This window comes from Diceros bicornis, chromosome 8, assembly GCF_020826845.1.
Source record: "Diceros bicornis minor isolate mBicDic1 chromosome 8, mDicBic1.mat.cur, whole genome shotgun sequence".
In the NCBI taxonomy this organism is placed as follows: domain Eukaryota; kingdom Metazoa; phylum Chordata; class Mammalia; order Perissodactyla; family Rhinocerotidae; genus Diceros; species Diceros bicornis.
In genome coordinates this window covers 86,269,793-86,283,483 of record NC_080747.1, presented here as the reverse complement: position 1 = coordinate 86,283,483, position 13,691 = coordinate 86,269,793, and the positions used below count along the sequence as shown (strand labels likewise).

The window sequence follows — 13,691 nt, the reverse complement described above, 5'->3', positions numbered from 1 at the left end:
ACATTAATGGACTTATCAGACATACACAGAACATTTTACTGAACAGCAACAAAATGCAGTCTTTTCTCAAGGGCACACATTATTTTCCAGAACAGATCACGTGTTAGGTCACAAAACAAGTCTTAAGTAAATTAAGAAGACTGAAATCATACCAAGTATCTTTTCCAAAGACAATGGCATGAAACCAAAAGTCAATAACAGATGGAAAACTGGGATATTCATAATACATGGAAGTTCAACAACAAACTCTTAAACAGCCACTAGATCAAAGAAGAAATCAAAAGGGAAATTAGAAAATAGCTCAAGACATACAAAAAGAAAAAATAAAAACACCAAATCTTATAGGATGCAGCAAAAGTAGTACTAAGAGGAAACTTTGTAGTGATAAACTTGTACATTATAAGAGAAGAAGGATGTCAAAGAAACAACCTGATTTACAACACACAGCATTAGAAAAAGAAAAAATGAAACCCAAAGTTAGCAGAAGGATGGAAGTCACCAAGAGGAGAGTGGGAAAAAATGAAAGACAGTATGAAATATCAATAAAAGTAAGAGTTGATTTTTTGAAAAAATAAAATTGACAAACCCTTAGATACAATATCTAGGGAAAAAAAGAGAGATGACTCAAATAAAGTAAATCAGAAATGAAAGAGGAGGCATTACAACTGATGCTTCAGAAAGAAAAAGACCAGAAGAGACTATTCTGAACTACTGTACATTCACAAATTGGGTAACCTAGACAAAATAGATAAATTCCTAGAAACAACCTATGAAGGCTGAATCATGAAGAAACAGAAATCTTGAACAGACCAGTAACAAACAAGCAGACTGAATCAGTAATCAAAAACCTCCCAACGAAAGGAGAGTAAAGTGAATGCTCGACTTCACCACAAATCCCTGAGCCAGCCTGCCCCAGCCCCAGGCTGACTCCTGTGGACCTAGCTGGCTCCCTGCAGGCTTCTGCAAATCCGGGCCCCCTGGCTCACCCTGGAGCATGCCAGCTCTGGCGGCCCCAAGCAGCATCCTTGACACCAGGTTCCCATCAGGCTCCTGGAAACCCAGGCCCCCATATCAGCCTAGGGGCTGCGATCTTCAGCAGCCCAAGGTGGCTCCTGTGACCACAAGTGGTGTCATTGGCACCAGGCTCCTGGTGGACTCTGATGAATTCAGACCCTGGCTTCCCCAAGTTTCTGCCTACTCCAGGCAGCCACAGGCAGCACCCACAGCCACAGGCTGCTTCCATAACAGGGCACCCATTGGGCTCTCACAAACCCAGGACCCCAGGTCACTCTAGCATTTACTGGCTCCAACAACCCCAGGTAGATTCCATGGCTCCATGCTCCCCGGGGGCTACTAGGAACACAGGCCCATGGCTCACCACACCACCTGCCAGTTCCAGCAGCCGTAGACAGCTCTCATGGAACCAGGCTTCCGACAGGCTTCTACAGAACCAAACCCCCAGCCCACCCAGGTGCTTGCTGACTCAGGCGGCCCCAGGCAGCTCCCATGGCACCAGGCACCGGCAGGTTCCCATGAACCCAGGCTTCCATCTTGACCCAGCGCCTGCTGGCTCCTGCAATCTCAGGTAGCTCCTGTGGCCCCAGGTTCCCAGGAATCTAGACTTCTGGCCTACACCAGCACAAACTGTCTTTCATGGCACAGGCTCCTGGCAGGCTCCCGTGAGCCAAGACTCTCAGATCATCCCAGCACTGGCCAACTCTCATGGCCCTGGACGACTACTGTGGTCACAGGATCTCAATGAGGACCTGCCAAAACAGGCTCCAGTGGGGCTACTCATGATCTCAGGGTCCCAGTTTTGCCCAGGGCCAGACACAATACTGTGGACGCAAGCTTTCCACTCACCCCAGTACCAGGTTGCTCAAGGGCTCCAGCAGCAAGCCTGCCCCTGGACACCACCAGATGGCCCACCCAGGACCCCTAGATGGGCTGAATGTGAAGGCTTTGGTTTACTAAAGCCAGTCTGTAATGAGTGGAAGAGGTGTCTACTTCCTCAAATTTGCAGACACCAACGGAAGGCCACAAGGATCATGAATAATCAAAGATCCATGACACCACCAAAGAAAAAGAATAAAACTCCAATGACCGACCAAGAAATGGAGATATAGGAACTATGTGACAAAGACTTCAGAACAATGCTCTTTGAGAAATTCATAAAACTCTAAGGAAACACAGACAGACTACTAAATGAAATAAGGAAATAGTGCATGAACAAGTGAGAAGTTCAACATAGAAACAGAAAGCATTAAGGAAAAACAAACAGAAATCCTAGAGTTGAAGAACACAATGACTGAACTGAAGAATTCAATAGAGACCTTCTAAATCAGATTCAACCATGTACAAGAAATAATTAGTGCACTAGAAGATGTGTCATTTGAAATCATCCAGTCAAAGGAGCAAAAAGAAAAAAAGGAACGGATAGGATTGGGGAAAGGTAGTATGAATTATGGGATACCTTGAAAAGAAATAGATAAGCATTATTAAAGTACCAGAGGAGAAGACAGGGAGAAAGGAAAAGAAAGTTGACTTAAAAAAGTAGCAGCTGACACCTTCCCAAATCTGGGGAGAGATGTAGACATCCAAGGTCCTGATGCCGATTGGTCACCCTAAAATTTCAAACTAAAACTTTCTTCTCCAAGACACATTAGAACAAAACTATCTAAACTCAAAAAAAAGGATCAAACAACATGATCAAGTTCAACATGATGCAAATCAATGAATGTGATACACCGCATTGATAGAATGAAAGATAAAAATCCTAAAATAATCTTTCAATGCAGAAAAAGCAGTTTGACAAAATTCAACGCCACCTCATGATAAAAACTCTCAAGAAAGGGTTACAGAAGGAACATACCTGAACATAATAAAAGGTTTACATAACAAACCCACAGCTAACATCATATTGAACAGTGAAAGGTTGAAAGCTTTCTTGCTAAGACAAAGAACAAGACAAGGGTGCCCAGTCTCAACACCACTCTTCAACACACTGCTGTAAGTCTCACCCAGAGACATTTGGCCAGAGAAAGAAATATAAAGCATCTAAATTGGAAATGAAGGAACAAAGTGGTCTCTGTTTGCAGATATGATTTTATGTAGAGAAATACCTAAAGACTCCTCCCCAAACTGTTAGGACTAATAAACAAATTCACTCAAGCTGCAGGAGACAAAATCAACATATAGACATCGGTTGCCTTTCTCTACACTAACAATGAACTATCTAAAAATGATATAAAGAAAAAAATCCTAGTTACAATACCATCAAAAACAGTAAAATACTCATGAATAAATTTAACCAAGAAGGTGAAAGATCTAGAAACTGACAACTATAAGACACAGATGAAAGAACTTAAAGACACAAAGAAATGAAAAGATATCTTATGATCATGGATCAGAAGAATTAATATTTTGAAAATGTTCATGCTACTCAATGCCATCTCAAGATTCAATGCAATTCCTATTAAAATTCCCATGGCATTTTTCAGAGAAATAGGACAAATAATCCTAATATTCATGTGGATCCACAAAAGACCTCCAATAACCAAAGGAACCCCGAGAAAGAAAAAGCTGAAGGCATCACAATTTCTGATTTCAAACTTTATTACAAATCTATAGTAATAAAAACAGTATGATACAGGTATAAAATGAGACACCTAGACCAATGGAACAGAATCAAGGATCCAGAAATAAAACCACACACATACAGTTTGCTAACAGTTGACAAGTCAGCTAAGAAGACTCCATGGGGAATGGATAGTTTCTACAACAAATGGTGCTGGGAAAACTGGATAACCACATGCAGAAAACTGAAATTGGACTCCTATTTTACACCACTCTATAAATGATCTCAAATTGAATTAAAGACTTAAATGTAAGACACCAAATATAAAACAACTAGAAGAAAATATAGAGAAAAAAGACCCATGAAACTGGTCTTGACAAAGATTTTTTTGGATATAATATCAAAAGTGCAAGCAACAAATGCAAAACTTAACAAGTGTGATGACTTCAATCTAAAAAGCTTCTGCATAGCAAATGAAACAATTGGCAAACTAAAGGGGCTAATATCCACAGTATATAAGAAACTGTTACAACTCAACAGCAAAGAAACCAACAAAACAATATGAAAATGGTCAAAGGACCTGAATAGATACTTTTTCAAAGAAGACATAAAAATGGTCAACAGGTACCTGAGAAGATGCTCGTAATCACTCACCATCAGGGAAATGAAATCAAAACTACAATGAGATATCACCTCACACCTGCTAGAATGGTTATTCTCAAAGAGACAACAGACAACAAGTGTTGGCGAGGCTGTGTAGAAAAGAGAACCCTGTGCACCGATGGTATGAATGTAAATTGCTACAGTCACTATGGAAAAAATATGGAATTTTCTCAAAAAAATAAAAATAGAAATATATATAAATGAGCAATTCCACTTCTGGCTGTATACCCAAAGGAATTGAAGTCACTATTCTGAAGAGATATCTGCACCCCCATGTTCATTTCAACATTATTCACAGAGAACATGGACACAATCCAGGTGTCCATCAATGGATAAATAGATAAAGAAAATGTGAGATATGTGTATACATGTAATATATAATGGAATATTATTCAGCCATGCAGGAGAATGAAATCCTGCATTTTGCGACAACATGGATGGACCTTGAGGCATTGCGCTAAATGATATAAGTCAGACGGAGAAAGACAAATACTATATATTCTCACTCATATGTGAAATCTAAAAAAGCCCAACTCAAAGGAATAGAGACAAAAATGGGTTTCCCAGGGTCGCGGGGTTGGGGGAAATGGGGAGATGTGAGTCAAATTGCACAAATTTCTAGCTGTAAAATGAACAAGTTTTGGGGATCTAATGTACAGCATGGTGACCATAATTAACAATACTATATTCTTATAGACTTGAAAGTTGTTAAGAGAGTAGATCTTGAAAGTGATCACTAGAAAAACCAAGTTAATTATGTGAGGGAATGGAGGTGTTAACTCACTGTATTGTGGTAATCCTTTCACAAATCATCATCTTGAACACCTAAAACTTACCTATGTTATATGTCACCAATATTTAAAGAAATCTAAAAAAAAAAATCTCTCAACAAAGTAAAACCCAGGACCAGATGACTGCACTGGTGAATTCTACCAAACATATAAATAAGTATTAAAAACAAGACTTCTTACACTCTGTCAAATATTGAAAAAGAGGGAACACTTCCAAGCTCACTTTACGAGGCCAGCATTACCCTGATACCAACACTAGACAAGGACACTAAAAGAAAATAAAATTACAGACCATTATCCCTGATGAACATGGATGCAAAAATCCTCAACAAAATACTAGCAAACTGAATTCAACAGCATGTTAAAAGAATTATACTCTACCACCAAGTGAAATTTATTCCTGGTATACAAGGGGAGTTCGATATACAAAAATTGATCAATGTAATAAGCCACATCAAGAAAATGAAGGGGAAAAAATGACCAACTCAATTGATGCAGAAAACCATTTGACAAAATTCAATGCCCTTTCATGATAAAAAACTCAACAAACTAGGAATAGAAGGAGAGTGCCTCAACATAAAAAAATCCATATATGAAAAACACACAGCAAACATAATACTCAATGATGGAAGACTGAAAGCTTTTCCTCTAAGACCAGGAACAAGGCAAGGATGCCCACTTTCACCACTTCTATTCAACACAGTATTGAAAGTTCAAGCCAGACCCATGAGGCAATAAAAATAAATAAATAAAAGGCATCTAAATTGGAAAGAAATAAGTAAAATGGTCTCTGTTTGAAGATGATATCATGTCGTATGTAGAAAATCCAAAAGACTCCACAAAAAAGCCGTTTGATCTAACAAATGAATTCAGAAAAGTAGCAGGATACAAAATCAACACACAAAAATCAGCAGCATTTCTAGACACGAACCATGAGTTCTCTGGAAAGGAAATTACAAAAACAATTCATTTATAATAGTATCAGAAAGAATAACAGGCTTAGGAATTAACTTAACCAAGGAGATGAAAGGCTTACACCATAAAAACTACAAAACATTTCAGAAAGAAATTAAAGAAGACATTCATAAATGGACACACATCCCATGTTCATGGATTGGAAGGCTTACTATTGTTAAAGAGTCAGTATTACCCAAAACAATCTATAGATTCAATGTATTCCCTAGTCAAATCCTAAGGATGTTTTTTGCAGAAATAGAAAAACCCGTCCTAAAATTCACATGGAATCTCAAGGGACTCAGAATAGCCAAAAGAATCTTGCAAAAGAAGAACAAAACTGGAGGACTCACACTTTCTGATTTCAAAACTTACTACAAAGCCACAGTAATCAATAGTATGGTATTGTCATAAAGACAGACATAGAGACCAATGGCATAGAATAGCGAGCCCAGAAACAAACCCTCACATATATGGTCAAGTAATTTTTGACAAGGGTGCCAAGACCATGGAATGGAGAAAGGTTTCTTTTCAACAAATGGTGCTGGGAAAACTGGATATCCCCATGCAAAAGCTTGAAGCTGGACCCCATCCAACGCTATATACAAAAATTAACTCAAAATGGATCAAGGACATAAATGTAAGACCTCAAACAAGAAAACTCTTAGAAGAAAACATAAGATCAAATATTCATGACACCAGACTTGGCAATGATTTCTTGGATATGACACCAAAGGCGCAGGTAACAAAAGAAAAACAATGGAAAAATTGGACTCCACGAAAATTTTATAAGTTGATACATCAAGAGGCACCCACAGAATGGGACAAAATATTCGCAAATCGTATTTCTGACAAGAGACTGGTATCCAGAATATACAGAGAAGTCCTAAATTAAGCAACTAAAAACAAGCCAATTCAAAAATGGGCAGGGACTTGAAGACTCCTTTGCGAAAGAGGACTTAGAAATGGCACATAAGCACATGAAAAGATGCTCAACACCACTAATCATTAGGGAAATGCACATCAAAACCACAATGAGACACCACCTCACACCCAGTAAGATGAGTGTTATTGAAAAGACAGAAAACAGCAAGTGTTGGCCAAGATGCAGCGAAATGGGAACCCTTGTACACTGTTGATAGGAATGTAAAATGATGCAGCTGCTATGGAAAACAGTATTGATGTTCCTCCAAAAAATTGAACATAGAATTATCATGTGATCCAGCAATTCCTCTTCTGCATATACACCCAAAAGATCTGAAAACAGAGCCTTGAAGAGATATTTGTACATCCATGTTCATAGCGGTATTATTTACAACAGCTAAAACGTGGAAGCAACCCAAGTGTCCATTGACACATGAGTGGATACACAAAATGTAGTATATCCATACAATGGAATATTATTCAGCCTTAAAAATTAAGCATATTCTCCAATACGCTATACATGGATTAACCTTGGAGACATTATGCTAACTGAAATAAGCCAGTCACAAAAAGACGAATACTGTATGAACTGAGAGTAGTCAAATCATAGAGACAGTAAGTAGAATGGTGGCTGCCAAGGGCTGGGGGGAGGGGAGAAGGGAGGGTTATTGTTTGATAGGTATAGAGTTTCAGATTTATAAGAGTTATGGGGATGAATGGTGGTGATGACTGTACAACTGTGGAAATGTATTGAACGCCATTGAAGTGTACACTTAAAAATGGTTAAGATGAAACATTTTTTGCTATGTATATTATGACTCAATATACAAAAAGAAAAAAAAAAGAAATGAGCTATCAAGTCACAAAAAGACATAGTGGACACTTAAACACATATTGCTAAGTGAAGGAAGCCAACTGGAAAAGGCTATATACACTGTTCCATAGTTTTCATATATTCCAATTACACGACATTCCAGAAAAGGCAAAACTATAGAAACAGTATAAAGATCAGTGTTGCCAGGAGTTGGGGGGCAAGGGACGAAGAGGTAAAGCACAGGGATTTTAGGGCAATCCAACTCTTCCGTAGGATACTGTCGTGGTGGATACATGAGATTATGCATTTGTCAAAATCCAAGTACATGACAGCAAGACAATGAACCTTAATGTAAACTACGGACTTGCTTACGAACACTATAGCAGCATCAGCTCCTCACTTGTAAGGAATGAAGCGCACTAACACGGGTGGTCACGCAAGATGTTAACCATAGGGGAAACTGTGGGGGAAGAGGGAGAAATGCTCTGCTCTCTCTGCTGAATTTCTCTGTTCATCTAAAACTTTCCTAAAAAAAATCTATTAATTAAAAAATAATCAATGGAAAGTAGGGAGTGGGTAGAAATATGGACGAAACAGGAATATCAGAATATTAATAAATGTTGAAGCTGGGTAATAGAGACATGGGGGGCTATCGCACTTCTCTGTTTAATTTGTGTATGTTCAAGGTTTTCCACAATAAAACATTTTTAAAGCTCCAGATTAAATCTAGATTATATGTACAAGGAATCAAAGAATGCAAAGAAAACAGATATTTTTGAAGCAAGTACTCAAGGGGCACACTGAGGGAACGTGCAATCACACTGGATAAAGAGTGAACGTCCTGGTTCCACCAGGAAGGTTCAGAGCTCAGTGAGCAAGGCAGGCAACAAAATAGTCAGGGAAGTGACAGATAATGATCACAGAAAAATGTTTGCCCTCACTGATCACAGAAATGCCAACGATGGGCCCTGACAGAACTGCCCCAGGATTTACAATGTCATGACACCCAGAATTAGAGCGGGCTCTGGGACAGAGCACCACGTCCTGTGAGAATGCCAATCAGCACCGGCTTTCTGGAGGGCAAATCTCCCAAACCCTGGAACCTGCAGGCCACTGGCCCGGCTGCTCTGTTGTATGGAACCTGTCCAAAAACAAAGAGATTGGGTAAAGATGATGGACTGAATAAACACATGTAGAGCCCCTTTGACATAGAATCCCTTAAACATGACCCAAAGTTTCCTTCATTGATGAACAAATTCATAATAGCCTTGGGAACCATCAAGAGAGCCGACATTTTGATGAAAACATCAAAGAGAGTCAAGAGCTGGTGATCGGAGATCCCAGTGGGGAACTCCGTGTGAGCCATGAAGACCAAGCCAGGGTGTCCTCTCTCCCTCTCCCTCCTCCCCCTGTCGTTCACCTAACACCTTCTGCATCGTCCCTCCACTCCCAGCCACTGCCAACCTCACGCTCCAGGAATAAAGGAGCAGAGGCACAGGGCGCCCTTTCCACGAGCACAGCTCGTCCTCTTTCTCTCTGCACGGCGCCAGGCAGCAGAGCTGTCGTGACATGAGTACAGCCATGTTTGGCTGCTCCATTGACCTACAGCCACCAGCACAAAAAGAAATATAAAAGCTGCTTTCTGCGTGGTGGGAACTGGCCCTTCTCCCATGGAGATAGTTGCAATGTGTAAAAAATTCAAGGCCCTTCGGGCACTGCAGCCTGGGGCAGACTAGCCATCTGAGCTGGGCTGGGAGGATAAGCAGGGTAAACAATGCACGTACACAACTACTGGGCTGAGACGATAGCCAGAGTGTGGGGCTCAGTGCATGTACGCCACTGATAACCATTTGTGCATGGGAACACTGAATGCTTTCTCTGTAAACTCTGTAACTGCTTATATAAATTGCTGGAGACTGAGACCCGGTGAGAGTTCCACCTGTGGAAGGGACGCCTTGCCCAGGACGTGTGATTTCCGCCCAGCCGAAACAATTGACAGGACTCTCCCGGCAGTGGGACGTGGATGTTGTGAGTAATTGATTTATTGTGAAGTAATTGATCTGATGTGTTCTCTTTTCAGTTAACCTGGCGTTTCTCTTTCTGGTTGATTTGTGTCATTTCCCTTCAGTCGATCTGGTGTTTCCCTATCCGATAGAACTGATGTTTTTCCCTCTTATTATATGACCTATTCAAATGTGCCGCTATCTCAGCTGATGTGGATGTTTTCCCATTCCAGTCGAGCTGGTGTTTTTTCCCTCTTATTATTTGACCTATTCAGATCTGTTTGCGGACTATCACCTTTACCATCCTCTCTATAATAAAATATACCTTCAACCCATTTGTTTGGAGTGGAAAGTTTCTTTTACATCTACAATTGAATCCCCAAACCTCTCATAACAGGAGCCCAGCCCGGCACCTCCTCAGGGCCCAGCACACTCTTCCTCTCCATCTGGTCCTACCTGCAGCACAGACACCTGCTAGCTCATCTCCACCTTACAAACAAAACTCTCCCTTGGACCCAGGCTCTCTTTTGGCTACTGTCCACTTTCCCAACTCCCCTTCATGGCTAAACCTCTTAAATAAAGTGCCTTATACATACTGCCCTCCCATGGACCCCCTACACTCACTCTAGACCCAGCTTCATTCCCACCCTCTCAAGGAGACTGAGGTCACCAGTGATGCCACATGGCCGAGTCCAGCCATCTTTTCTCCATTCTGATCAGAGCTGTATCCCACCCAGCTGAGCACCCCTCCTTTCTGCAATACCCTTTCCCCTCATGGGTCCTGCAACTTCATGCTCCACGATTTCAGTCCCCTTTCCTGGACCCTCTTCAGCTGCACCTCTGCAAACACTGCCTGCTCCTAGGCTGGGCCCTGGTCCCTTCTACAGCTACAGTGTCTCCAGGAAACCTCATTCAATTCCACGGTTTTAAACATCTCTGACCTCATCCCGACTCTGCTGACACACCAATGCAACTTTAAGAGTTTAGGTGCTAGGTCCCCAGCATCAGCACCTAAGGAGTATCTCAGACTCGATTCATCTCAAAATTTCACTGTCATATGAGTTCCAAAATAACATCAAATCTTTCCAAAAGGAGGAAAAATTTGGATACAATAAACAGTTGTGAACAAAGTAACCAATAAAACGTATACTTACATCCAATCCTGGTTGCTTGATGGGGAAAATAAGAACACAGAACTAAGATCAGATATTCTCAAGCCGGGGACCGGAAGGTGATGAGTTGGGAGTGTAAAACACAGGAACTGATCAACTTTAAGCATTTACAGAAAGAGAGGCAGAAATGGTTGTTCCTAAAAGCTGAAAGACACCCACTAAAGGAATAGAAAAATCATGAGAAAACCTAACAAATTAAAAATTAAATTAAATGGTAGACTCACATTCCAATTTATCAATAATCACAATTGTAAATAGATCAAATTGCTCTATAAAAACATGAAGGTTCTCAAGTTGAGTTAAAATATTGTTATAAAATAAAGGGATATAATATGGTTGAAAATAAGGAGATAAAGAAATAAGACTTTAAATGGGACAAAAAGGGGTTCTCTGTGTTGATAACTGTCAGGGACACTTATGCACCTAACAATATGGTCTTGAAACATAAAGCAAAACTGGACAAACAAGAAGACACAGGCACCCCAAGGGAGGTGCCTTCCCTTTCCACAGGGAAACCTACCTTACCTCTCTTAAAAAGCCACAGGTCAAGTGATACAGTAAGTTAGGAAACAGATCTGCTGACAAACACAAAAAAGCTAGATCTAGCCTCAGCCCCAGGGACAACGTAAGCATCTAGTGGAGAGCGAACATTCTCCTCAAACCACGATGAAACAGTCACCACAATGGACTGTGTGCTAAGCCACAATGAATTCTCTAAAGAGTCCAAAAAGCAGAAATCTATAAGTGACTATATTACTGGAACTTAAAGCAATAAAAGTAAAAAATAATCACAAAATATTGGCTCCCCTCCCCCAACATAGCCACTTGAAAATCTGTCCACACCCTTCTAAATCTCTCAGGTTAAAGAGGGAATCCAGACAGACAGGAGAAACTCTTTAGAAATGAACAGCAATGAGAGCAGCATGAGGCAAATCCATGACGTGGGGACAAGGGGACAGAAGAAGGGACACAGCCTCCACTGCAGGTATCAGGGAATATCACCTGTACAGCAAGCTGAGCACTTCCCTCCAAGAGCCAGAACAACACCACAATAAAACCAATGACAGCAGAATGAAGGGAGAATTCACCAGACAGGAACAACAACATAGACCTGAGCAATGGAGTCAAGGGCTGGCTGTCTGGAAAGACCTGTAACAGTGAGAAACCTTGGGCAGTCTGACCAAGAAGAACAGACAAAGGCACCAAGAGGAACAGACAAAGGCACCAAATTGTACCATCAGGTACGAGAAACTACAGAAACAGCTTTAACGTGATAGGAGAACATAGTGGATAACTCTGACCAGGACATCAGTGGTCCTCAACTGGAGCCGTCCTTCCCATAGGATGCATCTGGAAACATGCGGGATGGGTTTTGTTTCTTGTTTTGGGTTGTCCTACTGGTTGTTGCCCCAGGGGTCCCGGAGATCCTGAATAGCCTGTCACATAGACCCGTTTCCCTCTTGAAGTGTTACTGACATCTGGGAAGACAAGCACTGATCCAGATTAAATGAGCAATGTGGTAGGAAAATGTTTTCCATGGATGTATAACAGGGAAAAGATGGTACCCTCAATATGTAAGGAATATCGAGAAACCAATGTTTACAACTACTAAACTGTAAGAGAGCAGGAAAATCAGAAACATAGCAAAGAAACACACCAAAAATATATCCAACCTATTTGTACAGGTGGAGAAATATGTAGGTAAAGCACAGGAAACAGTGGAGGAGATTACACACCAAATTTTACTACCGACAAGGAATAAAAGTTGGGAGGTAGGTGAGAAATAGGAGTTTTTACCACTTCTTAGCTTATGTATTTCTCTAGTGTTTTAATTTTTACAAAAGAGAATGTATTCTACTCAAAAAGATGTTTCAAATTTTAAAGAAATTATTAAAATGTTCAAAATGACTTCAGTTCAAGGATATTCATTAAAACATGTATGGAAAGCACCTCCCCATAATGTTAAGAGTCTCCTATAACTTTTCCAATAGTTTACTATGTCGATTTTATTTCACATTTAGATCCTAACTCATTGGAATTTACATTTGTGTGAGGGATGCAACAGAAGCTGATTTTCTCCTGTTCAAGTGGAAAACCAACTATCCAGGCACCATTCATTGAGTAGGTCTGGCTTTCCCAGCTGACCTGCAATGCCTCCTTCCCCACCTGCTAAACCCTGACAACTACCGGTGCCTCTTGAGCACCCTAGAGCGAGCGGGGTGAGCTCTGCAGCCTGGGCTCCCTGTGTGCAAGGGGCGGCTACCAGCAGAGCCTTCTCCCAAGACAGCAGCAGGCATGCTGCACACAGAGGTGCTCAGGGGCCGTCTGCTGTGGAGCAGGAAACTCCTCATGAGGAGCAGGCAGTGGGGGAGCCCTGAGCCCCAGGACTGACCTCGGCTGGGGGCAGCAGGCTGCTCAGTTAGGGAGCCCCTCCCTTCAGCTCGTCCAGCTCCTCCTGCAGCGTGTGCACCTGGCTGTCGGCAGCTGCCCCTCTTCAGCTCGCTGTCCTTCTCCACCTGCTCCTGCAGGCGGCACCCGTGCTCCTGTTCCCCCGGGACCAGAAGCAGTAGGAGTGCAGCGAGTCCAGGAGTTCTTAGGCCCCAGCGCTGACAGGATGACCCCGCTGAGGGACCTGGGGCCGGTGTTGCTGTGTTCATCCTGCACATCTTCCACGGCTGGCTCCGGGGTGACATCTGTTGGAGGGTGAAGGGGCTCTGGGAGAGTTTCTGAGGCATCATTGTGAATGATGAACGTGGGGGCTCTGGGCCAAGCTCTCATCAGGCCCAAGGCTGG

The 13,691-nt window shown here is 41.7% G+C and overlaps 2 protein-coding genes across 2 annotated transcripts in view; both read right to left on the bottom strand.

Moving 5' to 3' along the window:
* Nucleotides 1–13,691, bottom strand: part of LOC131409835 (ral-GDS-related protein-like) — a 272,278-nt gene that overhangs the window by 24,015 nt on the left and 234,572 nt on the right. The window lies entirely within an intron of this gene.
* LOC131409275 (uncharacterized) overlaps nt 1–13,691 on the bottom strand; it is a 25,639-nt gene extending 11,948 nt beyond the window's left edge. The window contains exon 1 of the mRNA XM_058546357.1: nt 13,291–13,691. Coding sequence (XP_058402340.1) covers nt 13,291–13,636 — 346 coding nt within the window. The 5' untranslated portion in view covers nt 13,637–13,691. The remainder of the gene's footprint in view (nt 1–13,290) is intronic.